The sequence below is a fragment of the Poecilia formosa genome, unplaced genomic scaffold (genome assembly GCF_000485575.1).
Source record: "Poecilia formosa unplaced genomic scaffold, Poecilia_formosa-5.1.2 Scaffold247, whole genome shotgun sequence".
Lineage (NCBI taxonomy): Eukaryota > Metazoa > Chordata > Actinopteri > Cyprinodontiformes > Poeciliidae > Poecilia > Poecilia formosa.
Genome location: NW_006800186.1, coordinates 91,610 through 116,442, shown reverse-complemented (window position 1 = coordinate 116,442; position 24,833 = coordinate 91,610). Strand labels below are relative to the sequence as shown.

General features: G+C 38.4%; 1 protein-coding gene and 1 long non-coding RNA gene across 3 annotated transcripts in view; one reads left to right on the top strand and one right to left on the bottom strand.

Moving 5' to 3' along the window:
* Positions 1–1,051: 1,051 nt before the first annotated feature.
* Positions 1,052–24,833, bottom strand: part of LOC107838390 (uncharacterized) — a 26,312-nt gene continuing 2,530 nt past the window's right edge. Inside the window, exons 2-3 of the long non-coding RNA XR_001664444.1 lie at positions 7,631–7,633; positions 1,052–1,065 (exon numbers count right to left, since the gene is read on the bottom strand). This is a non-coding gene — a long non-coding RNA (uncharacterized LOC107838390). The remainder of the gene's footprint in view (positions 1,066–7,630; positions 7,634–24,833) is intronic.
* Positions 19,875–24,833, top strand: part of nucks1a (nuclear casein kinase and cyclin-dependent kinase substrate 1a) — a 14,553-nt gene continuing 9,594 nt past the window's right edge. The window contains exon 1 of one of the 2 annotated variants that reach the window (XM_007569830.2): positions 19,875–20,183. In XM_007569830.2, the coding sequence (XP_007569892.1) occupies positions 20,167–20,183 (17 nt within the window). In that variant the 5' untranslated portion in view covers positions 19,875–20,166. The remainder of the gene's footprint in view (positions 20,184–24,833) is intronic. The other variant, XM_007569829.2, reaches the window with a different exon arrangement.

Sequence of the window (24,833 nt, the reverse complement as noted above, 5' to 3'; positions counted from 1 at the left end):
AACCTGTCATTGCATTCAGAGCCTCAGCAAATTACATCTCTACTCTAGAGATGAAACAGCATGCTTTATCATGACATCCCTTCAATGGAGCAACTGTAATATATATAATCAGTGCATATAATTACATTTAATTATTATTTCACCTCTAAATGCAGCATTTATAGATGATTTCATATACCTTTTTCTAGCTTATGTGCTAAGCTCCTCCCAACTAATTCCCTACAGGAGGGATTGCAGAAGGATGTACAAAGTGTGGTCCGTGGGCCATTTGATGTGTTGGAATGGCCCAGTCAAAGGCCAGGTCTAAATTATGTTAATAATCTGAGGAAAAACTTGAATACTGCTGTCCACTGAGAAAATGTCTGGTAGACTTAATTATAATAAAACATGAATCTGTAAAACACCGACTCAAAACAAATTCATGCCACAGTTTGTAATATTTCTAAACTCCATGTATTCTTTTGTTTTCACTCAACAATTACTAAGTTCAATAAAAACTGATGTTTTTAGTTGTGATGTGACAATTTATTTAAAAAAATAACGAAACAAAAAACAAGAAGCATGAATAATTTTGAGGAACTGATTTGAATAAATGTACTCTCTCGGTGCAATCAGTTTGCTAATTAGAATAGCAGAGTGATTTCAGCTTGACTGTCATGGCTTCACCCATGCACATCATTTTACATAAGTTTGTTTCATATTAATATTGTGGAAACATCAGCAAATTCCATCTTTACCAACCGCTTCCTATTTATTTACCTTTCCTGCCACATATATGTCTGTCATTTACATAAACTGTATCTGTAATCCAAATGTGCTGCAGCATGAGGTGATTTATGGGTCAAAGCTGAGGGATCCTGCTGTTGAACTGCTGGGTCCTGTCATCTTACACTGCCACCCTGTGGCCGGGAGAGAGAACTGCTCTACATGAGCCACATGGAGACAGTAAAATGTCACGGATTGGATCAGAAATGTGATGATAATTGGCTTTGGGACATAACCAGCAGTGTTGATTTAACCTTTCTCGTCGGGCCGGTCTGGGTCAGGTCGGTCTTTTACAACAGCCTTGCCAGGTAAAAAGCTGTGGTAATATCACGCACACTTTCATTCCATCAACACCGAAATGTGCTTTTTTTCCCCTTTTCTTTTTTTTAGTTGTTTCTGCGCTTTAAATCGTCGCAGCGGCAGCTCTGCGTTTTCAGCATGTCGCACAGCCACCCTGTCCTCTCTTTCACCCCGAAATACAGAAATACTCCCTCTTCATCTTACCCCCCCTCCACCTTCCAACTCTCCCCCCCATATCCTCCTCCGCCTCCAACTGGCTTTGATCCGCCCCTGCAGCCACACTGGAAAGATGACAGGCTGAGGAAGGAGAGAGAGAGAGAGAGAGAAAAAGAGAGAGAGAGCGGAGAGGGAGTCGGAGAAAGGAGGAGAGAAAGACATGACAGCTCCTCAACAAGTGCGGAACGTCAGGGGAGGAGAAGGGGAGCCATGAGTGAAAAGGAGAGCGTGCCATTCTGATGATGAGCTCCTCGCCATGGGAAGAGGAGGAAGAGGAGGAAGAGGAGGAAGACGAGGAGACGTATGCGGCATCAAAAGGTGCTGGAGCTGGGTTAAGCATGCAGACACTCACTGCTCTCTTTTAAACGGGCAGTGTGGTGTGTTTTACAGGCAGGTGGTAACTGTGTTACCTTCAGCTTCTATGCACCACACATCTGGAACAAGCTTCCAGAAAACTCCAAAACAGCTGAAACACTGAGTTCCTTTAAGTCAAGGCTGAAACCCACTTGATTAGAGTTGCTTTTGCCTCACAATAACCAGGGATGACCTGCTTACAGCTTTCTGGCCAATCGTCGATTACCCATCTTTAAAAAGCCTGACCTGCTGATTCTGATTTTGGCCGATACCTTACTATATTTAGCGACTGAAATGTGTCTACATATAGCAGGAAAGTCACTGAGTTAGCAGCAGTGGGGTGACAGTTGTTAACTGCAAATGTACAGACATGACCTGGTGGGTCGGTTTGTCAGTTAAACCTCACAGGGGAGAACAGAAGAGGACAGTGGCTGATTTTTAGACCTTTGTTGAGGTTGGTAAGATTGGAGGATATGATTGGCGTCACATGTATGTATCGGCTGATCACCCATTTCCCAAAATTAAGGGAATCAGCAGGTGATAAATCAATGAATTGGTAAAAACACTGACATTTTTACCAGCGTTTCACTAAGAAGTAGCACATGTAATGAACTCAGCAGATGCTTTGTGAGGCAGAAGCTCTGAGGCTTCGAAACTGCAGCTCTGAGGAGGAGCTTCACCTCGAAGGCAGGGCTAGGTCCACCCAGACATTTTGCACAGCTGAATGGTTGCCATGTGAGATTCAAGAGATTTCTTGAAAGAATCAAGGAAAACATTTCAGGTATGTTTTTGATGAGGGAATAACTTCATAACATGATGTAAAGCTTAAGATTTTACAGAACACTGCCCCCTTTAAAGCACCGTTAGCTCTGGCTCTATTCGCTGGATTCAACCCAACACAACACTGCCTAACACATTAGTCAATAAGTTAGAGAGAAACACCTGAACAGCAGAGGCTACAATCATAAAGAACGAATGCTGTTCAGACGCACAGTGTGTTTTAAATGTATCTACAGACACATTTATACTGCTGAGCCTCGGAGATTTGCACCGTTTATTTATCACGGTGAACACCCGCGCTGTGCTTTATTCTGACTCGTCCCCACATAAACCATCCTGCCAGCAGAAAATTCTCGCTGGGGCAAATTAACATCCTTTACTTGGCTGAAAATAGAGCAAATCGATCGTATTTGTTTCAATGAAGAATGCGAACGGCAAAGCTTTCGGCTGTTTCAGGACATTACTTAGAATGTTTCTTAGCTGTATTTAAACGGAGTGAGCAGAGTGCTTAGAAATCACTTATGTTTCCAGAAGATAACCACGTGGCTAAGGGCTGGTTCCTTCAACAGGGCTGGGGAAGTCTGTTAATGCTAAAAAGACTAAAAACTCTTATGTAATTCAAAAGGAAACTTAATGCTTTCGTAGCCCATATAATCAAAATGTATTCAAAGAGTGACTGTGGATGGTGATGCTGGGGGCAGAGAGAGTCTCTGAGAGGAGAACAGCCTGGTTTGAATCACAGCAGGAAGAATTCCCGACGCTTCAACTAAAAATATTATTGTATTTTAATGTGTATTTTTGACAAAATCATCATACGATGAAAATTGGAAATATGATAATGTTCACCAAGCAAACTGTGTCTGTCACACAAAAAAAAATCTGATTTCAAATGACACATGGAACTTTGCTCTGTATTCAACAAGTCATGACAAAACACATTTAACAGTCAAATATTTCCAGCAATGACTTTGCAAAGCAAATATATCTATAGCGTACATTTAAAATTGTTTTTTGTTGTAGTTGTTACTTTACATCAGCACAAATGCCTGAACAGCGACTGGTCCGCCATTTTGGATGTAGACGTTGAGACACAGAGGCGTCCTGCCCCAGTTCTCAAATTTTTGCACACCTGCTACCTGCACACTCTATCCCTTATTCACACTTCGACTGAGTCCACACTTCACATAGCGTGGTAGGGTGTAGTGTGAGTTTTGGGATTGGGCCGATATTTCATAGTAACATGTCCTGGATCATGACATCAACATTTGTCAGCTAGCTCTGCTCATCCACTTTTGTTTTTGCTGGTAATTTTTTTTTTTTTTTATTTCTTGACAATATTCTTTTTCTTTCTCTTTTTAAGTAAAAGATTCTGTCAACCTGTACTTGCTTACCAGGACCTCCATGAATACACACAGCGTTAGAACAATACCATTTTTCTGTTTTCTTTTTTTTTTTTTGGATGTGCCTCATACATGCAAAAAATGAGGCACATCATGCGAAATATGCAGACATATATATTCTGCAAAAAACTGCCCAACAGTATTCTAAGGCCACGTTTCAATGTTTGACAATGACCAACTTCAAGTTATGTACTAGCTGTACATAAATCAAAGGAGGAAATACCAAATAAGGTTTGCTCAATAATATCTTAAGCTTTTGTATAAGATAAAATAAAAATGTAAACAACTGTTAAATTGAGATAATCTAAAAATGTAAACCAAATAAAATATTTTACAGCAAATAAACAAATTTTCACCTGCTCAAAAAATATTGCTACATATTTCTCCCATGTGAGTAGATTGTTGTGTTTTGAGTGTGGAGACTGAATCCTGCCTTCTGATTGGCTTCTGAGGCTTATGTCACAAATGAGAACTTTTCCCTCTTTTTTACTGTTTGTTTTTGTTTTGAGACAGTATGAATACTAAATAATGTATTCAAAGCATCAGTAACAGAATGCCATCTCTCTGAGGTTATAATCTTTTTTCATTTTAAGCTTTAATTGGAACAAAAAGTGTCATTTTGAAAACTTCATTTGGTTATTATACAAAACCTTCAGTCGTCAAGCAGGGTGTACTTACATTTAGTCCTGCGTTTATATTCTTTTCTGTAGAACATTTTTATCATTTTCTGAACTATCTTTATCAATCAATTAATAAAGACAACAAAAACACAGGAAAGTTTCAAAGTGTAGCACAGAATGACCCAGTGTGCACCTTCTTATTCAACCAAACCTGTTGTGGGAATAACTCGGGATGGTCAGTCTGAAATCAAGTCAAACCTCATGATGCTGATTGAAAAGGACAAAGCAGCTCAACTCATTATGCAAAGAGAGGCCAAAGCAAAACCTGATGCCGTTTCAACTCATTCCTGTAGACTGGAGCTGAAAGCAGCGTATGTGACATGTTTTACTGGGTCATCAGTTTTGAAGGGCGAATGTAATTATTCTCCTAGAGACGTGACAGAATATGAACAATTACGATGCCGTTTTTAATGTATTGCTGTGATTCTTCTTTAAATGTGTGGGAAGTGTCTCTGTTTTTATAAAACACCCAGGTAAAACTTGGGTCTTGGAAAACAGACATTTTCAAAATGTTTGACACTTTATAATGCCAAAGTGTCAAACAGTTAATAACAGGTAGATAATAATGGACAGTTGAAGATCGACTTGCTTATGAAAATTATGGATTGTCATATTTTCACAGCACGTTTAATTTGTGAAGAAAAACATCTGATAAGAAAATTGCTTCTTCAGCATTTGCTGTTGGAAAATTTAAAAAATGACTAGAAAATTTCTGAAGAAATTTAAGTGGGGCCTGCAGAAATATGGCAATCACTTCAGACCCAGCATTTTAGCTTTGTCTCAAGGAATAGATCCATGCAGGTATGACATGCATGATCCACCATTAGAGTGCAATGACTGAAGCTTTTATCAGGTCCATTATCTTAGTAGCATAGATGAACTGGTTTACCACTACAACACAATGCTAAACCCTATGGACGGTGAAGTTGAGTTTGCGACTGACGACTATAAGCTTTGCACATGTGGTTCTCATCCACGGTCCAAAATAAAATAAAAAACTGAAGACAGTGGGTAATTGTTTATTTCTCAAAAGTTTTCAACCTTCATACTAAGGATTTTAATTTACACTCAAAAATTCAGAGAAATAATAATTTTATGTAAGCAAAATATGAATAGTCACAGGAAATATGGATTCTTCCCACAATGCATTGTGAGACCTGGCTCTGTGTTTGTTTGTGAGACTACTCACTGCCTCTGTCTGGGACCCGTTGCTATGGTAATTAATTATCTGCACCTGGACTGGCTCTCTCTGTCAGACAGTATGCTGGAGACAGTTTCTATACTTGTGAGACACCCAGCGTCTGTCTCCAGGACCCTGACAAAAAACCATAAGCCCTAGCAAAATTTTGAAAACATTTTACGGGAGCAGGCATGTGTATCTATGTCATGACCAACTTTGAGATCAATAGGCCAATATTTGTGCCTATGAGGGGGAATTAAAAGAGTTTTGGAGTCAGACCTCTACTGTGCTGTGTGTGTTTCAGAGAGAAAGGTTAATGATTCTCTGAGACACTCAGCCTCGATTTTTCTCGTTTTTCTCAATTTATGTCATTATTTTAATTCAGAATCCCACTAAAAGTAATAGCTCCCTTCTCGGGATCAAGCTGAACGTTTTAATACCACTTTTGTGGGGGTGCACGCAGCGGTACGAGCCGCATTAACGGTGACGGAAGAAAAATAAATAATATCCAGACATTCTTTTGGGTGTAGAACTGGGGTGCCCAAAGTCGGTCCTAGAGGGCGGCATCCTGCATGTTTTAGTTCTCTCCCTGATTTAACGCACCTGGATCAAATGATGGCTCGTTAGAAGACCTAAGAGGAACATTATGACTTTAAAGAAATTTTATGTTGTATTTTAACACCTTGAAATTGGGCCTCTGTCTCTTTAAGAATCTCCTGCTATTTCTGAAATTCCGCTTTCAGGAAGTCATCACAACATGGCTCCTCTGTTAACCCTTTAACAACGTTTTTACTATCATTTCACTGAGAAGCAGCAGCTGATGTGCAGTTACACCAGATGTTTGCTAATTGCTGCTGGTTAGTCTGAAGGAGCTGAGTGGGGGAGGAGTGTCAAGGGTGATCTGTCAGGCGGAAGCTTGGAAACGGCAGATTGGAAGAGGAGCTGTGCCTCGAAGGAGGAGCTATGTCCAACCAGGGGTTTCACACAGCTGAGCGGTTGCCACGGGAGATGCAAGGATTTCTCCAACATGAATGAAAAATAATTAAGGCAACACTTTGGGCATTTATTGATCATATACCATGATGTAAAGCTAAAAAATAATTATTTTCCATAATGTTGCCCCTTTACGTTTTAACCAAGGGTGAGGAATAGACTAGTAATGGTTAGGGAAAATGTCTGGGTTTGGCATAAATACTTTTCCTTAAATTAATAGAAGTCAATACAAAGTCCTCATTTTATATAGAACTACAAGGAGGTATGTGTGTGCGTGTGTGTGTGTGTGTGTCCGGATAATTGCCTGGATTTATGGGTGAACACAACAGTTTACTGTGTCGTTGGATTTTCAGGGATATGGGTTCACTTACGGGTGAACGTAGGAGACAAAGAGCCTTAGGAAGATGCACATCAGAACCCACACACATACACACACACACACACACAGACTTGCGAAGTGTGAAAGCATCATGGCTTAGCGTTTGCTTCTCGCAGCGTTATCTTATGTATTGAATGTGTGGGATGGAGAAGCATTGCATGTAAGGAGACAGATGCTGGAGCTCGCAGTGACATGCAAACAAATACCCACATTCTCTCTCTCTCACACACACACGTATAATTTTCAGAATCTGGCACAACACTGCAAGCTGATGTGCTCAGCATTAGCGCCTGTCCCACAGATGAACTCCTGCTACTGAGGCTCACAGCGAGCCGAGGGGAGCCTGATCAAATAGTCCAACTCCCTACTGTTACCCCTCACTCCCCCTCTATCCCCCAATTTAATTCACACACACACACACACGCACTGACATAAAAACAGAGGAGGAGATGACGGCTGAATGCTAATGTTGGACCTATTTACATTTCAAGCTGCATGACTGTCAGTGCATCTCTGTTTCAGGGAGAGAGTGGGGAATTGTTCAGAACACGTCGTTCTTGTCTGGTTTTTGGTTTAACTTCACCCTCTCCAACCTAAACATAAAGTCGGGAAACACACAAATCAAGGGCTGGTACTAAAACTTAAATAAAAGCATTTTTTTTTTAATCTTTCATTTTGTTAACAAATCCCTCGTTTACATCTTCACCGGCTTAGAGAGTCGCTTACATTTAGATGTGATGCTTGTTTTCTGTTTTTCTTCTTCATTCATCTTTGCATAGCTTCTTTGTCTCACTGGAAGTAGTCAGAGGTTTTAACGTGATTAAGTGCTCCTTTTCAGAGTTGCAACCATTTCTATGTTATTGATGGTTGTCCGTCGCCCTGTGACAAAAGCTAAGCAGGTGCTGAGAGGATCTGCAGAAAGAAAGCGAACCAGAAAGCAAACAGTGATGGATCTGTGATTGCTCGATGGGAACACGTCTGAAATTCCAGCAGCGTTGCATCAGTTGACAGCAGGATTCCAGATTGAACATCTTATTGACTAAGATGAACAAAAATCACCTTTTTATTACAGGGTTGACTTATTTAAATCACACATATTTGCACAAATATTCTCACCCCACTTAAACTCCTCCCCCCCCCATTTTCTCAAGTCCCTGCTACAAACTTCAGTTCATTGTTGGGTTGCAGCCATTGATTATGTTTGTAATTGATTATTCTTTTGATTATTCTGAAAATCAGATGAAAAAACTGCAACCTCCTGCATATTTTTCATTAGACCACATAAGTGTATTTTGTACCTTATTAAAAGTATATTAATAAAAATGAGCAAATAATTCTATTCTTTTTTTAAAAAAATAGAATTAGGCAAAATAAAATTATTGCCTAATTTTAGTTTTGGCAATAAAATTATTATATTTTATTGCCTAATAAAAATATAATCCTTCAGTGAACGCTTGATCATGGACATACCTGCTTGTGTAGAAATTGAATAGAATAGACTAGAATAGAATATACTTTATTGATGTCCAAGGGGAAGTTTAAATTAAATTAATTAAACCTTTTAATTAGACATTTCTCCCAGCGACCACGCTACATTTTCATTGGTCTCAGTGTACCAGGATTCATTGCTGAATACGACGGTCACAACATGAAAATGACAATAAATGATGCATTACTTGATCACAGCCTGTCCAGTGTGTGTTCTACTTCATACATCTTCCCTGTAGATGGCTGAACACTTAACACCACACACTCGTTCCCCCCAACTCACCTGCTGCCTCCAACATTCTACCGGATTCATTAAGTGGATAAATTAATTATTTTAAGCGCTTTGTGTACAAGCAGTTAAAATACATGTCAGCCTTCTATATGTCCTTCACAAAAAAATAAGAGCAAAATAACTACAAAGATCCAAACGAAGAGAACGGTGTCAACACCAGATTTAGGCAGAAAGATACGCCTGCCTTTAGGTCAGCCCTCCAAAAACTCATGTAGCTTCCCGCTTATCAGCATGCCCCGTGGGGATAGATAAATGGAGTGAGAGAAAATAACTTTCTGGGTATTTTCTGATGAATACAGGTCTGCGGGTAAGAAGAGAGCAGAAATACATGCACATACTTGAAGTGAAATGTTCACACTTTCAGCTGATAAACCTGGTTTAAACCAATCACACAATAGTTTACTGCCCTAGCACCCCCTGGTGACTCCGGAGCCCAATATGAAAAAACACTGGTTTACATGTAAATATCATGTTGCACTGTGATGGAATGCCCAAAGACCACTGGAGACTATGGGTGGACATAAATATTGTAAATATGAGGTTTAATGATGTGACTGAATTGTTCCCTTTTGTGGGAACAATGCAATACCACCACAAAACTATACTAAGATTTGGATAAATGCACTTTAGAAGTTGGAAAAGAAACACAATTTTTATATCCTCAAATAAAATCCATCGGAATATCCACACTGCTCTTCTTATTTGACATTGTAGAGGTAATTTGAATTGCATGGTTTTCTGGTATTGATCTGCTTTTTACATCATGACATCATCTGAGCTTTCCTAAATAGTTTAAATGCATAGTAATCTTAGTGTGGGTTAGGGTTGTCCCAATCCAGTATTGAGATCGGAAATCGCTCCGATTTCATCCAAAAAACAAGTGCCAGATTGAATTGATCAGGATCTACAATCTCTGATAGGAGCACTCCACTCCAGAGTTTTAATCCAGGATTTAGTCCGCCCCAGCATTTCTACCCAGCAGTGCCTTTATCTCATATGCAAACCCAATGGTTAACATTATTATCCATTGGGTTTGCATATAATTGCATATTATTATTATTATTATTATTAACTTAATAATAATTAAGTTAATAATTATTATTAAGTTATTATTAACTTAATAATAATAATTGGGTCAGTTGTTCTCAGGCCTGTAGTTGACTATTGTTCTCTGTTTATGTCACTTGACCAAGTCTTTTCTAAAGTTCCACACTACAAAACAAGTAATCAAAGTATGTATGATTTATGTTGATATTGTATTGGGTCAATATCAATATTGGCCAATATTCAAAGCTGCGAAATCGGTATTGGCAGTGAAAAAGTTGGAAAAACCCAGAGTATTCACACTTCTGGCTTTGAAGAAATTAATTATATAACTGGCATTTAGAAAATTAGAAATGAGAAAAAATGTTGGTAATCATGATTGACAAAAAAAAGGAAAGATTTAGTCTGATTTAATCTCAGACAATGAGGAAAGAAAAGGTTGTCTGTGTTCAACTCTTTCTGCCACGATCAACCCACCATTTCTACTCCCCAACTTTTAGACTTTGTTATTGTAATATTATCAAAGTGATTATTTAAAAGACTGAGAAATAGACTTAAAACAGGCAAGTAGACAAGCTGTGTTTTGGTTGATATTTTAAATCCTTTGCCGTGCTTTTGGTTAGCTTGTGTGCATCGAGCAAAATCTCCCCGCCATCCTCAACACACACATGCTTTTCATAGATCACAGGGTTAAGAATTTTGTTAAGCAGCACAGCCTCCCTCCCTCCATCTTTCCCTCTCGTGCTCTCTGTATTTCTTCCTCTGCTTATCCACAGGGTTGCCTGCGGCTTTCTCATCCCAGAACAGAGTAGAGAAAATTAGGAAATCGGCTCCAAAGTGCGGGAGGATGAGATGTAAGAACAATCGGTGTGCCGGGAGGCACGATAAGCCTTTGAATACGAGCTTCATTTGCGGAAGTTCCAAACCGGCGTTGCTTTTTCTGTTTGAGCATCAGTGGGTTTATTTGCAGACTGCCAGACAATGAGGTCGCCAGCCGAGGGTGTCACAGCCAGGTCAAGAGACGTTTTAGTCAGACGTTCACACACAGGGGGAGAGGAACTGAGCTAAACACTCAGCCAGCAGGCATCCAACACCACTGGCTGACTAGAATATCCAATATGGATTCCAGCAAGCCCCAATTCTGAGCCTGCACTGCCCTCTTGAGGTCCCTATACGAACTGCACATTGCCTGATTTCATTAAATGGGTTTTCCGTTGTTTTAAGGCACACTTAATGTGTTACTCCACTCGGTGATGGAGAATAACTCATGTGATAGTGACAACTCTCTGCCACATTTGGACATGCAGCACATTGATGTGTTGAATTTTGGCTTGCTGTGTGGAATCTCGCTCATCTTCATCATTTTATCTTTATTTAACAGGGACGGTAAAGATGAATGCTGTTCTTTGTGGGTTGACAAAAGAAAATCAAAGAATAAATGAAACCCCTGCTGTAAGGCATGATAGATACATTGATGAGTCTCCCCCAAGTTATGAAGTTCCTTTTACAACAGGACCAATTATTGAGCTGAACTGTTGGAGAAATCTGTGAGCCGCAAGACTGTTTTCTGTGTGGGATCCTGGATTATTTCTCCATATCATTTCCTCCCAACATCAGAAAATGTCCTTTGTACAAATGTATTTGAAGCTAAACAGAGTGAAGAAGAAGCATTATTTAAAGGGACAATATCATGTAAAGTCAACTTTTTTGAGCTTTGTGTCATATTATAATGCAATTCCCTCATCAAAAGCATACCTTGAGTGTTGCCTTGATTATTTCATGCAAGTCTGTGAAATCCTTTATTCTCCCATGGCAACCATTCAGCTGTGTAAAATGCCTGGTTGAACCTATCACCGCCTCCTTGGAGCTGCAGTGTCCACACTTTGAGGACAACTACTTCACAGTGCGATGTATAAAAACAGTTAAAGGGTTAATAGAGGAGCCATGTTGTGATGACTTCCTAAAGGCGGAGTCTCAGAAAGAGCAGAAGTTTCTTAAAGAGGCAGGTGTCCAATATCAATTCATTGTATCAACAGCACAGTTTCCTTTGAGACATATTTGATATGAATAGCATTTCTTTGTGTATGGAAATCAGGCTATCATGTTTCATAAAAAAATATTGTATATTTAGTTTGGTCTTATAATGTTACCATTTTTGAATTTTTCGTAGCAAAAGATAACATTTTTGTGACCTGTGACCATTTTTATCTTCACCGTTTCAAACCCTTGTTCTACAGCAAGGCTTTTGATGTGAGACACAACAAAGAACATATCAGGAAATCCTGATTGTAAACATGGCTCTTTATGACAGAGCCATTTAATGAGTTGGAATTTTTTTTTTATCCTCCCCTCCCCCCAACAGATTTCAGGCTGTTGTTCAGCTGGGTTCTACAGTGTTGACTATTTGCAACCTAATCACACTGAGGCGCCAGGATGGATATCAGAAGTAAGGCCAGGGAGTATTGAACAAAGCAACTATGACTGTACAGTATTCACTTTTTAAGTAACTTTTTAAAAAAAGTAACTATTCATAAACTATACTCATGGTTTCTACTTGCTAATTTGTCGGTAGAGGTAGCTCACCTAGTTGTATAGACTAACAGTATTTTCAAAAGTTGGAAACAGTTAGCTTAGAAACCGGCCCAGAGCTTCTCCTTCCTGATGTTTTCGTTGATTTGATCAAATCACTGATTTTACCTGAATTTACGCCACATGATTTCTACCACTATGTCATAAATGGCATTTTCTCTTCCACTGGCTTATTTGGTTTGCGTCCTTGTCTGTAGCTGAAACTGATGACTATTTTATTTTTACAATGAAATCAGCTAAATTAACTCTTTCATGCATGAATTATGATCCTTTGTGTCAAGATTTTTCTCTATTTTTTTTTCTTAAAGTATAAAAAAGGGTAGGAAAAAAAATTTGTAAAAAAAAAAATAATAATAATAATTATTACATTTTTTTTAGGTGTAATTTTCTCCAAATACAAAGTTGTTATTTGAAAAATGCATCAGTAGTATTGTTCTTTAGGGACTTCTGACGTCACAATATTTTTTTACCTGCAAGAGTCGTCTACAGTAGAAGGAGGCACAGGGTTGGTTGGCATGCTTTTTGTCTGTCGGCCATATTGGATTTAACAAAAATAATTTCTCGCATTTGCAGCTAATGGCCAGTAGTTAACAGTGTATTTTATGATGCATTAGTGTCCACTTCAGTAATCTGTGTGCATTTATAACATAAAAATTCACAAGAAGCACAAGAAAATGGCTTTTAGACAGCTGTAGTGACCACTATGCATGAAAGGGTTAAAGCGATACTAGGCTACCAACTGTTTTTGACCAACTTTATGGGATTAACACGTGTTCAAGTCATTCTGATGAGTGTGAAGTCATGTCCAAAGGGTCAATGTAGCTTACATTAAAAGTGGAAAAGGTCCAGAAATGATTGATCTTTGTCTCTATTTTTATGTCTCAAACATCTGGTATTTTAAAACTGGTTTGTGGACTCTTTTATACATGGCATAAATCCATGCTACTGGTTGTTTGTCTCTGTGTTTGTTCTTTGATGAACTGGTGACCTGTTTAGCCTGCAGTCCACTTCCTGCCTACTGACAGCCGATGACAGCTGCCCCATCACCCAAAAACAGTCAGGAGGTGTTGAAAACAAATGATGTGATAAATGTAAAGGAAAAGTAAAGAGAAAGAAAGCACTTTTTTATCTTATGCACGTAGTCACACAAGTCTAATAATGGAAATGAGTCTGCAGTAGAGAGTGGATGAAGACGTTAAGGAAATGCTTGGTCCTGACTGACTCACCCAGCAAAGAGCTGTCAGCTGAACCGACTGCAAGACTCCTTCAACAAGGGGGATCAACGCAGTGGCTGTTTCCAGTCAGTAAAGTGATTAGACCATAAGAATATAGGTTATAAACTCACCACTCGTCATTGAGGCACCTACCTTCTCACACATACAAGCTGTTTTGTATGAGCTTGTATTTAGTTCATACAAAACATGAGGTAAATACTTACCAATAGAAGAGAATATTTAAATTATAAAATGCATTGTAATGGAGTTTTATTTCTTTATAAATGTTGTCCCAGCATATATAATTGCTTATCGTTTTCCACTGGTAATACTTCTGTCATAATGTGCGGTTGGGAGGTGGTGAGGTAGACGCGGTGGACCCAGGTTGTTGAGTAAATGATGATAGTTTTTAATGACAAAGAGTACAGAATCCAGGGAGCACAAATGAGCAAAGGCTAGGAGCTCAATCTCTGGTAGCAACTGGTAGCAGGCAAAGGACCAAACTGACATAAAATGACAGTTGGGTCCTTTTTGTGACACGACACACAACAAGGACCCAACAGGGAAACACAGACACAGGGTGGGATTAAATACACCAGGGAGTAAGCAAGAGACAACTGGAGACAATCGGGTGGTAGGCGGGACAACATGAAGACTCCGCTGAACACAGAAACCTAAATTAACACACAGAAAAACCAAATCCTCACAACTTCTTCCAGACTCAGGCGTTCTGAAAGTCCTGTCTGTGTATATTTTCACTCAGAGAGCCTCCAGACTCTTCCTGCAGCAGGCAGCCGCTCTGCTGGCCTGCAGAAGTCCAAAGTCCAGTATGATGGTCTGTTTCTTTGTTTGTGTAAAGTCCAATAGGTAAATTCCAGGCAAACATTTCACATTCTCTCTGAAAGAGATTTAGTAAATTCTGGAGTGTTTTTTTTTTTTTTTTTTTTTACTATTCTTTAGGAGAATTGCACAATGTATCTCATTTATTGACAAAAATCAATCTGCAAACATTAATAAGTCCTAGAACAAAAAAAAAGAAACTATCCAACTTTGTGTTCACTGCTAAATGTTTCCAAAATTTTAACTAGGCACTGGAAACATTTTGACTATAATTCTATCTAAGGATCAGTCATAATTTATAAAAGAAAAATAAAATAAAATCTTGACAAACATAATCTTAGAGATTTTTTTTTGTCAGTGATGAACAGTGATGTTGGGTTGAATAAGTTTATATTTGTAAATTTCAGTCCAGTATGACTGCAATCACCAAATAATGTTTTTTGTCACGCTGGATTCTATAATCTCAGTTTACATTAGGGAAAGTTAGTCCAAATTCCTCTTAAACAAATCTGTTATGTTAACGTAACATTCTCAAAGGGACACAAACGGTCTTAAAAAGCTCCAAGCAATTACTATTGAATAAAGACATTTCAAAAATGTTATAAATGAACAAGATTTAAGCAAATATCTAAGAATGTGAACCAAAATATTTTGCTAAAAGGAACTATCTCAAGATCTTTCTTAAAAGAGTTTTATTGGCTTTATGTCTTATTTGTATATTTCTTTAAAGTTTTATTTTTTTTGTAGTCATTCGGTCTTCATCATTCTTTCATCTTTTACTTTGTAGTTTAGTAGAGTGTTACTAGCTTAGTGGGTTTGTAGATTTGGAACCGTTTCAGATAGGTTTGTTTTGTATATTTACTTTCTGCAGGAAGTTTGGATGTTCTCCCTTGTCTCTCCATTAGATTCTAAAGAGCCAAGAATTTTGTGGATTTTTCAAGATTTATATATTCACACATTGATTATTTATGAGTGTGTTGCACTGCAGTAGACACAGCCAGCCTGGGGATGTCAGTGCTACACAGATAAAGAAACAGTAGGACGCTCCAGGAGTCGAGCATTTCAGTAAAAATCTCGAGCTGCAGATCTTTAAAGTGAACCCATAATCACTTTAGCTGTGCAAAAGATCAGGCTGCCAGCCAAAATATCAACACCGACATCATTATTACTTTTAAGTGATGTTTCTTCTTGGTACAGTGAAGTAACAGCCACTATGTTTCATGTTATTAAATCTATATCAAGGATTAAAATCAGCAGTGTTCAGCCTGATGGAGTCTCTACTGCAAAGATCAACCTGGAGAAAGATCCAGAAACAGCTCGCGAAGGAATGACAAGAGAGGCTGGAGTTAGTCTCCCGGTTGCCATGGAAACATACCTGCTTCTCAGCAAAGCATCATCAGCGAACTCAGACAGAAGTGGAGGGAATTGGGGAGTGAACGAGAGAGACAGGCGATGCAGCGCATTTTAACCAAATCTCTCAACAAGTAAACAGCCAATCAGAATTCAGGGCCTCTCCCAAAATCCTGCTCTGCTGACCCAAAAACACACATGCATACAAACAGCGTGATCGGAATAACTCGCATTCCAAAGAAGCCCTCAGCACAGCCTGCAATTTGATAGAACCTACTCACACTCGCCGCGTGTGGGTGGAAATTCAATGAGGTTATGAAAACAACAAAGGTTACCTCAAAAAGTCTCAGCTGGAGTTTTCAAAACAAGAATGCATTTATACATATTCGGATGACACATTATGAGTTTTTTGTTTCTTTTTACAGCAGAAATCAGACTTGATCAGTTGATCAAACAGGATGACACCAGCTGCGTTTCCGTTACAAATGTGTGCAAAACTTGGTCGATATTCTGATTTTGCAATTGCAGTGTTTCCACTAAATAAGTAATACAATTAAAATCACACAGGAATAAGTTTGTTCATGTGATAACTCATTAAGAGAGCCCAATGCAGCATAATCCAAGTACTTCTTCCTCTTGCCTTCTCTTTGTGGTCTGCACCAGCGGCAACATGTTGACCATGTGATGCCAAAAACCAAACTCATCCTAGTGCCAAAACGTTTTATTGAAATTTGTCATGTTTCCATTACAATAGTTCATTTTTGAAATGTCAAAGAACGCAAACTGACATGGCTTTCTAGCTGTGTTCTCACCAGCTGGTGAAGTAACTTGTATTTGCTTAATAAATTGTGATAACACACTGAAATAAGCAAAGAAATGACAGGAATAACTTGGGATTCTTTTAATTTTTTTATTTTTTGGCTGTTGTTTCAATTCTGTTCTATTCAATTCTCATTCTGCTCAACTGAAGTACAGTACACGATCTGGACACAAGTGTTTTTGCCCTTTTTCCCTCTGGGTGGCGCTAAAGGAGTACGAGCAACAGAGTATGCAGCTTTGTTTCCCTGACTGTCAAGTGTTGAACACTAATGAAAATGGCTCCATACTGTACCACTTCTAACTTTACATTTTAATCACTTTTATTGTACTACTTTTAGGTAACATTCATTTATTTCCGGTGTTTATGTGTTTACTGGTCTTAACTGTGTAACTGGAACTTGTCAGGTCACTCACTGATGTTGGACAACCAGACCTGGCTCGCAGTCTCCATTTAAATTCATTCCTGACATATTTGTTCAAGATCAGGACTCGGTGCAGGTTAGTCGAGTCGGACAGCACACTCGCTCATCGATGCCGTTGTGAAAGAATAAAATTGGCAAACAACCCCACACCAAAATCTGTGTCACACTTGGCACAATGCAGACAGACGAGTCAGAAACGGCCAGACTCAGGGATGTCCAAAATGTTTGTCACATGGAACAAAATGATCGAATCAGAAGTACTGGCAGGCCAAGAACAAAATGAAATGAAGTAAAATCAAGTAAAAAAGGTCATCCATGTTGGTAGGAAAAGGAATGTTATTAGTTGTAGATTGAAAAATTAAAATGGATTTTTCACGTTTGCCTTATTAAAAGAAAAGCGCATTTAGTTTTCAAAAACATTTTGGCTCGATTGAACAAATTTATTCTCAGAACAAGAACAGGGTTTGGGTCACTTTCTTTCAAAACATTTGCTATACTTAGTCAAGTGTAATAAAACAGTCAAATAAAAGCTGGTGTGGGTGCAGCAAAGTAAGTTTACCTGCAGTAAACGTCTCTGGATAGACGTGGATCTACTTAATGTAAAGGCTCGGCTATATAAACACCAATACTTTGTGTCATGTGTAACATTTTCCGTTGTGCTTGTGATTATAATTTGTATTAGCTGAAACTGAAATCTGAAGATCCTTGGACAAAGGATGAAGATCAGAACTGCCAGGAAGAGGAGAGAAACTTCAGATGAAGTGAAAGATGAAAGATGAAGAACGTTTGGTCAGATGATCAACTGTACCTAAAGACAGCTGCTGACAGAAGACATTGGAAAATGACGTCCCATTAAAATTACACATAATCAAATATTCATGATGTTGCATTTTATTTTGTGCTAGTTTTCTTTTTATTTATAAAGGGACTGCCTTCAAGTAAAAGCTGTTCTAGACCAACACGTTCACATATGAGAAATGTCTGAGGAACCAAGATACTTGGACATCTCATCCTGAGGGTGTTGATGCTTACTAAATCTACATAGCAGTTAGTTTGTTCATATTTCCTTTGCAAATAATTCATATAAAATTCTTCTGATTACCACAAAAAGATGAATTACAGACACCTGTGGTGTCTGTAATTCTAGGCCAGCGGCTTGCAGCCTGCAGTTCCAAGATTGATAAAGAACTTGCAAAGGTTTTTAAGTACAGATATACTAAAAAAAAAAAAAAACGTAGGTTTTAACTGATTTGTCATTGAATAATTACAATGAATTTCCACAACAGAATGACATTAAATGTACCAGCGCTATATTTCTATATCCAATTATTGATAAGTTGGAAACAATGTGCTTTTTTTTATACATTGTTTTCCACAAATATTAACATCCCATTGAAGACAGAGGATTCATGCTCTTTTTGCAAAAATGATCTGTTTTTCTTCATTTTAAAACCCAAAAGTGTAACTAATGTGGCAGTTATTTAAAAAAAAAAAGTTGACACATCTCCTACAATTATCGAAAATTATATATTGGCTTTTTTTTTTTTAAGTCTTCTTACATTTGTGGTTTTAATTAAGTTTCATTTTCCTGGTCAGAGAGCAAAAATGACTGCTTGGACTATAAAGGTCTGACTAAACTAAACTTAAAGTTTCAGGCTACTATTTCAAATGAAACGCTTAGAACAAGGACATCAGTGATTGATAGAGGAAAATAATTTTGAATATCTTAGCCAGAGTTCAGAATTCAGTGTGACAGAAAAAGGGGGGGAGGGGGTTACATCAAGAGGGCAGCGGAAAAGGAATGCAAGGCAAGGTGGCCAAATACTGCCGACTCAAGATGTGGGACGATGATATAGCATCCTATCAAAGAAAACTACTGAAGTTAAATCAAAAGGTGCTTCAACTGAGAATTGTGATGAATGAATCAGATTGATGTAGCTAATTAATTTCATGCTTTGGGGTTATTGTGGCTTTTTTATTTCTTTTTTTCCAAAATATTTGTTTGGTTTTGGGATAAACTGTAAAGGCATACTCATGAGCATGTGTTCTCATGTCAGAGAGCAACAGTAAGGCTACGTATCTGAATTGTTTTTTTGTTTAGATTTTATTTCTCAAAGAATTTCAAAGTCCTGCCATTTTACAATTATGTGTTACTTTGTTTTGGTCTATTTGATAAAATTCACATAAAATTTCATTTTATATATTAAATCCATTTTTACAAAAGTTGAGGTTTTTCTCATTTTTCTCAGCACGTGTAAAAAAAATCAGCATATATAGTTTATTTTTTTTTTTCCAAAGAAACCCTACATTTATAATTAGAAGCTGTAATGTAAATCAGGATTTAAGCTGTAATGCAGAAGGACCTGCTACCTGCATATCCTGCTACTGCAGTCTGCAAGGTGAGACAGAAGAAAGTCATTCCCGGTAGTGGTGCAGTCAAAGGTGGTCATTTAAATGCAACCCAATCAATTATCATATGTACATAATGTCTTTGCACTCTTGAACGTATGATTGCATTGTCGCTTTATAGTCTTCAGGGACCCACACTGAATTGGATGTTTGCATCCAACCGGAGGGCCTCTTTTTGTTTTCTCAACAGTGAGATGTCAACCTACCGTGCTAACGGGGAGGGTGGGGGCGGAGGCTAGCATGTAAAAATTCTCTGACGAGCAGCAAACACATGCAATAAAAGGAAAAGTCGTCGTTCAAATTAGCCAATGGTGGCCTGAGAAGGACGTGTTGCTGCTCTGAAGGTCCGTAGGGGGCGGTACTGGCCAGTGAGGACCGTCCCCTCAATACCACCTGGTTTGGTTGCACACAAGCTGCAGTTTCAGTTTGTTTTATTCACCATTTTGAGTAGCTGAAGGTAAAAAATAAGAATATTTGTGTTTGGTGAGCGAAACCTGGACGTCCTCTTATTTTCACGCGCTAGCTCGGACGGTGGAGTCGCGCGGCAGCCTCGCGCCTCTCAGTGTTGTGCAGAGCGGGAATCTTATTTCTTTTACCCCCCCCTCCCTGTTCTTTCTTCTCCCGTCTCTAACCTCCACAGTATTCCTGCAAAATGTCAAGACCAGTGAGGTAGGTGTGCTCGTTTCGTCTCGTTCCCTCTCTGTGAGTTAAATAACGCCACTCGTTGTCTGGCTTCACCGATAACATGCACGCTCTCCACCATGTTGGCCTTAATGAGCCGCCAATGGATTCATTTCATGAAAAAATAATGGAGGTGTGTTACTGAGTGTTTTTCCTGTGGGCACGCTCTCTTTCTAACATGGATCCCAGCGGGGTGGTCTGCACGCGCAACCCGCCGCTGCGTCGTGTCTGTCTGCTGCTTTTCAAGCGGATCCATGATGAGTATTGTTGACTCTCATGTAGGCCAAGCGTTACATTCATCGGTGTGATTCAGCCAGCTCTGGTCGGTTAAACCAGGCCTGGCGATATTTTTCCCTCCGTTAGCTGAGAATGAGAATATGGCTACCCATTCATCCAGGGGAGGTTCTAACACGCAGCCAAGTTGCCCCCCCTCGCCATAGAGGGAGAAAAAAAATCCCCGGAGTAGGTGGTGGTTGGCCTTAGGATTTGATCTTGTTAGCGCGCATGCTGGTCATGTCGGTGCAGCACTCGCCATTATTGTCGCTTTCACAGCTTTTTTTGTGCTAAGGTAATACGCAGCCGGATTATGTTGTACAAAAATGTCGTCGTCGTGAGGGTTGAAGGGGGTGGGGGGAAAGGAAAAAAACGAGCGGGTACATTTTCAGCGCTGTAAATTAACACTGCTGGCTGATGTCACGAGGAGGCGGAGAAGTACAAAAAGTCACCACACCCCCTCCATCCCCCTCCGCCCCTCCAGCGCCAGATCCCTGCTGTGATGGCAGGGCATGAGGTGTCCCTGCGCTCTTTAATCCAAATTAAAATGCCCTCCAGCTTGATTAGAAGCCAGTTTGTCGCGACATACTTTAGTCTTTAAATCTTTTATTTCTTCTGGAATCTAAGTGATGTTTTTTTTTTGTTTGGTTAGCAGTACTTTGGAATAACTGTTTATGTTTTTGTTTTATTGAGCAACTTTTTTTGCAGTTTGTCATAATTATGTGTATCGACCCAGCTTTCATTGAGTATCATCCGTTCTAATTCTTTCTAAGCGCTACAAGACACCAGAGTTAATTTTGAAAGCACATTTTAGTTTTAGTCAATTTAGCAATCTTAGTCTTTTTAGTCATACAGTGGATCCCCATCTATTTGCGGTTCATTCTTTTTCTATGGAATGTAACTCCAAATTATAACTAGAAAATTTGTCTATATATATATATATATATATATATATATATTTTTTTTTTTTTAATAAATGCAGCCTTGGAAGCTGGAATACATGGGCGCTGTGCTATTTGACACACTATTGGCTGACATTTATTATTATTTATTATTGCTGATTGGCTGTACCCGACAAGCAGAAATAAGGAAGACTGTAGATGTTCACTTCTGCTGTAGTGTGAAGATAGTTTCTATTGTGCATATCTATGCATATTGAACTTTAATAATTGGTAGTTCTAAGCGTTTTGGTCTCAAGCATTTGCAGGCTTCAGGTGGTGGTTGTATTTTTAATGCCACCACCAGGGGACAGAGCAACAAGATGAAGAGAGCTTGTCTTGACTATGGCAACTTAGTGGCTTTTTCCTAGAGAGGAGCAAGCCTGGTGATAGCGACTCGATTGGCGAATGTCAAAACTGGATTGTTTTGATGTTAATTTCTGACCTAACAAAGTGGACCTCTGACAGGCGTGAGGAAGGACTGAGAGATATATGGCTGAAAAACATATCACAATAAGGATTTCATATCAGTCAATAAAAATATATTGATTAGTTGTTGTTTTTTTTAATAGATAAAGTCTTGCCAAACTGGTGACATGACATTTCCTGGAAACTGTTTTTAGCTTTTAGTAATTATGAGGCACTGTGGCAAAGCCTGAAACTGTTCAGTAGGTTGTTGCTAGGTAACCAAAGAGTGAGTGAGTTTGTTGATGCCACCAATCTTGCTTAGCTGGTCGTGAGAGGTTGAGCAGCTAAAGCCTTTCCTCTGCCTACATCCCCCAGAATGCTGAGTGCTTCTAGATCAGAGACATTATTGAACATTCTGTCGGATGTTTTTCTAGCGATATCGATCACATCTATCGTATCTAGATGTATTATTGATTTATTGCCCATGCCTAGTTAAGGGTGAATATTACTCGCAAAGAGATAGTCTCTTAGAAGATCCAAGTCGTATGCAGGATGTGTAGAATAGAAAAGGCATCTTTTTAAAAACAGGAGGCATTATATTACGCCTTTTGACCTGGAGGTGGAGGTAAAACTACACAAGATACCAAAAACCCATTAAGCTAGTTACACTAACAGTTACCCCAAACTTAGAAAAGGTTAATACCGACCATTACTAGTGAAGATTTTAGTATTATAAAGAGTCATTGAGAATCAGGTGTTTTGTGCTGTGAACTAGTCTTTTAACATGTGACCTCGAATATGCTTCACTGAAACACTGATTCATACACACTCCTGTGAGACCAGAACGAAGTGATGGAAAAAGGTCTAAAAAATAAAAATATAACTTTTATATGATGCACATGGAAATTCATGGAGCTTTGCTGTTATTCCCTATCATCAACTTTTTCTATTCTAGCCATTTTTGTTGACCCAACAAATGGAGTGAATGAAAACAGTTTAACAAATTAATAGGCAGTGATCCACATTTATTATTCAAGCTTCACAAATGTAACAAGCAGCTGTGGTTCAGCAGAACATTGAATGGGTTTTACAAGTCAAAAAAAAAGAAGTATTTTGCCACCATTGTTTTAAAGTACTAAAACATCATGTGCAAAACCAAGAATCTGACATTTTTAACATTTTAATAGAAAATCTCCCTATTGAATATGCTTTGAAGTGAACTAAGCACAAAAGTATGTCACATAAAAAGCCTGCAAACAGTAAAAGTTTGTGTACACTTCTATAAAGATCAAGACCTTTACTTTTTATTTTCTGCATCTGGTACAGATGTTAGACCCCCCACAAAGATAAAGAAAGCAAAGTTAATCCATGTTTCTGATGAGACATGTTTCTATAAGTTGTCGTCACATTTATCCTTACACTTCCTGTCAACCGAGTACTGACAAAACGTACAGATTTTTTACATTCATAAGCATTGCTAGCCTTGTGCTAAGCTTAGAGTTTTTCTTTTTGTTTCAGTGAATGTTTATTTTCTTTTTTCCACCATGGCTGACTGGTTTATTCTGTCTGTGTGGAGAGGAGAGCTAACCCAAGCCCCACCTGACCAGGTCATAATAGAGAAATGTGCGATAATGATATGACTTTTGATAAACAATTTAAGAAGTGTTATTGTATTTCTGTGTTTGGTTTATAACAAACATAACCCAGATAAGGAGTAGTCTTGTCAATGTACAGGGGACAAAAAATGTAAAATAATTATTGCCATTGCTGCACATTATTAGAAAATCTTGCGATGGCCATATTAGTTGCCGGATATGCCTATTTTCTTTCCAATATATATCATGTTTATTGCATACATATTATTTTCATTGCAATATTGCTAAATTTCCTTCATTTTGTGCAGCCCCAATTGCAAGAAAGTTTTCTTTTCCTGTGTTCTACTGAGATATGTAGAAATATCAACAATTACCGTAAATGCTATTTTTGCCACAAGTGGTCAGATATTAAAGCCAGTACATTCAAATAGTTGGTCATTTTAAAAGTTGTTTCCCTAAACATGCTCATTTATGGAATAGATTTCCTCTGAGTTTGTAAGAATCATTTAAATAAACATTCATATTGCACAGAACGCTTTGGTTTGTTGTTGCACTGCTCTTCATTGTGTAAACAAGCTTACTAGCTGGCTAATAAATTACCATAATAAGAGTAGTGGGTGACATTCTTTTTATTTTAAACCTAAAACTTTTCAATAAACTGACCATCTGTCCTGTATACAAGATCATAATGGCATCGTTCTAACCCTAGTCTGCCCGGTAAAGGCTGCCAGTACTTACAACAATAACTATTATTTAAATGTTTAAGTGCTTGTCAAAATCATTACATTAATCTCTTTAAATTCTGGTTATTTTTCTACTGAACTATTGAAATATTATTTATGGACCACATGTTTATGGAAACGTTATAGCTAAAAGAACGAGTTAACATTGTGAAACCTGGGATTGAAAAAAGGGTCAAATAAATCCACAAAATGTGACTTAATCCTTACCAACAGGTACATGGCTGGGGTTGATCCAGGCTATTCTGGAAATGTGAGTTTCATTCTTGTGGCCTCTACCACAGAAGTACATTTATGGTATTAAAGTATACAAAAATTACATCAATGTCACTTTTAAAAACCATTAAAACTGCAACATATTTTCTGTCACTGGCATTGTGCAATGTTTCCCCCAGAAAGTTATTCATCCAGCTGCCTGTCGTGTTTTTGAGTTAGAAATGTTTAAAGTTAATGGGAAGCTTGGATATAGGGCTGTTGTAAACGAATATTTTAGTAATCGAGTAATCTATCGATTATTCTTACGATTAATCGGATTAAAAAAAATTATAAAATGAAATATTGGTAAATCTGGCATAATACCGGTGTTACTATCAGATATCAATATCAGTCCAATTTTTCATATTTGAGCATCCCTAACAGGGATGCTCAAATCCCTGTTAGGGATTTGAGCATGGAGCTCCATGC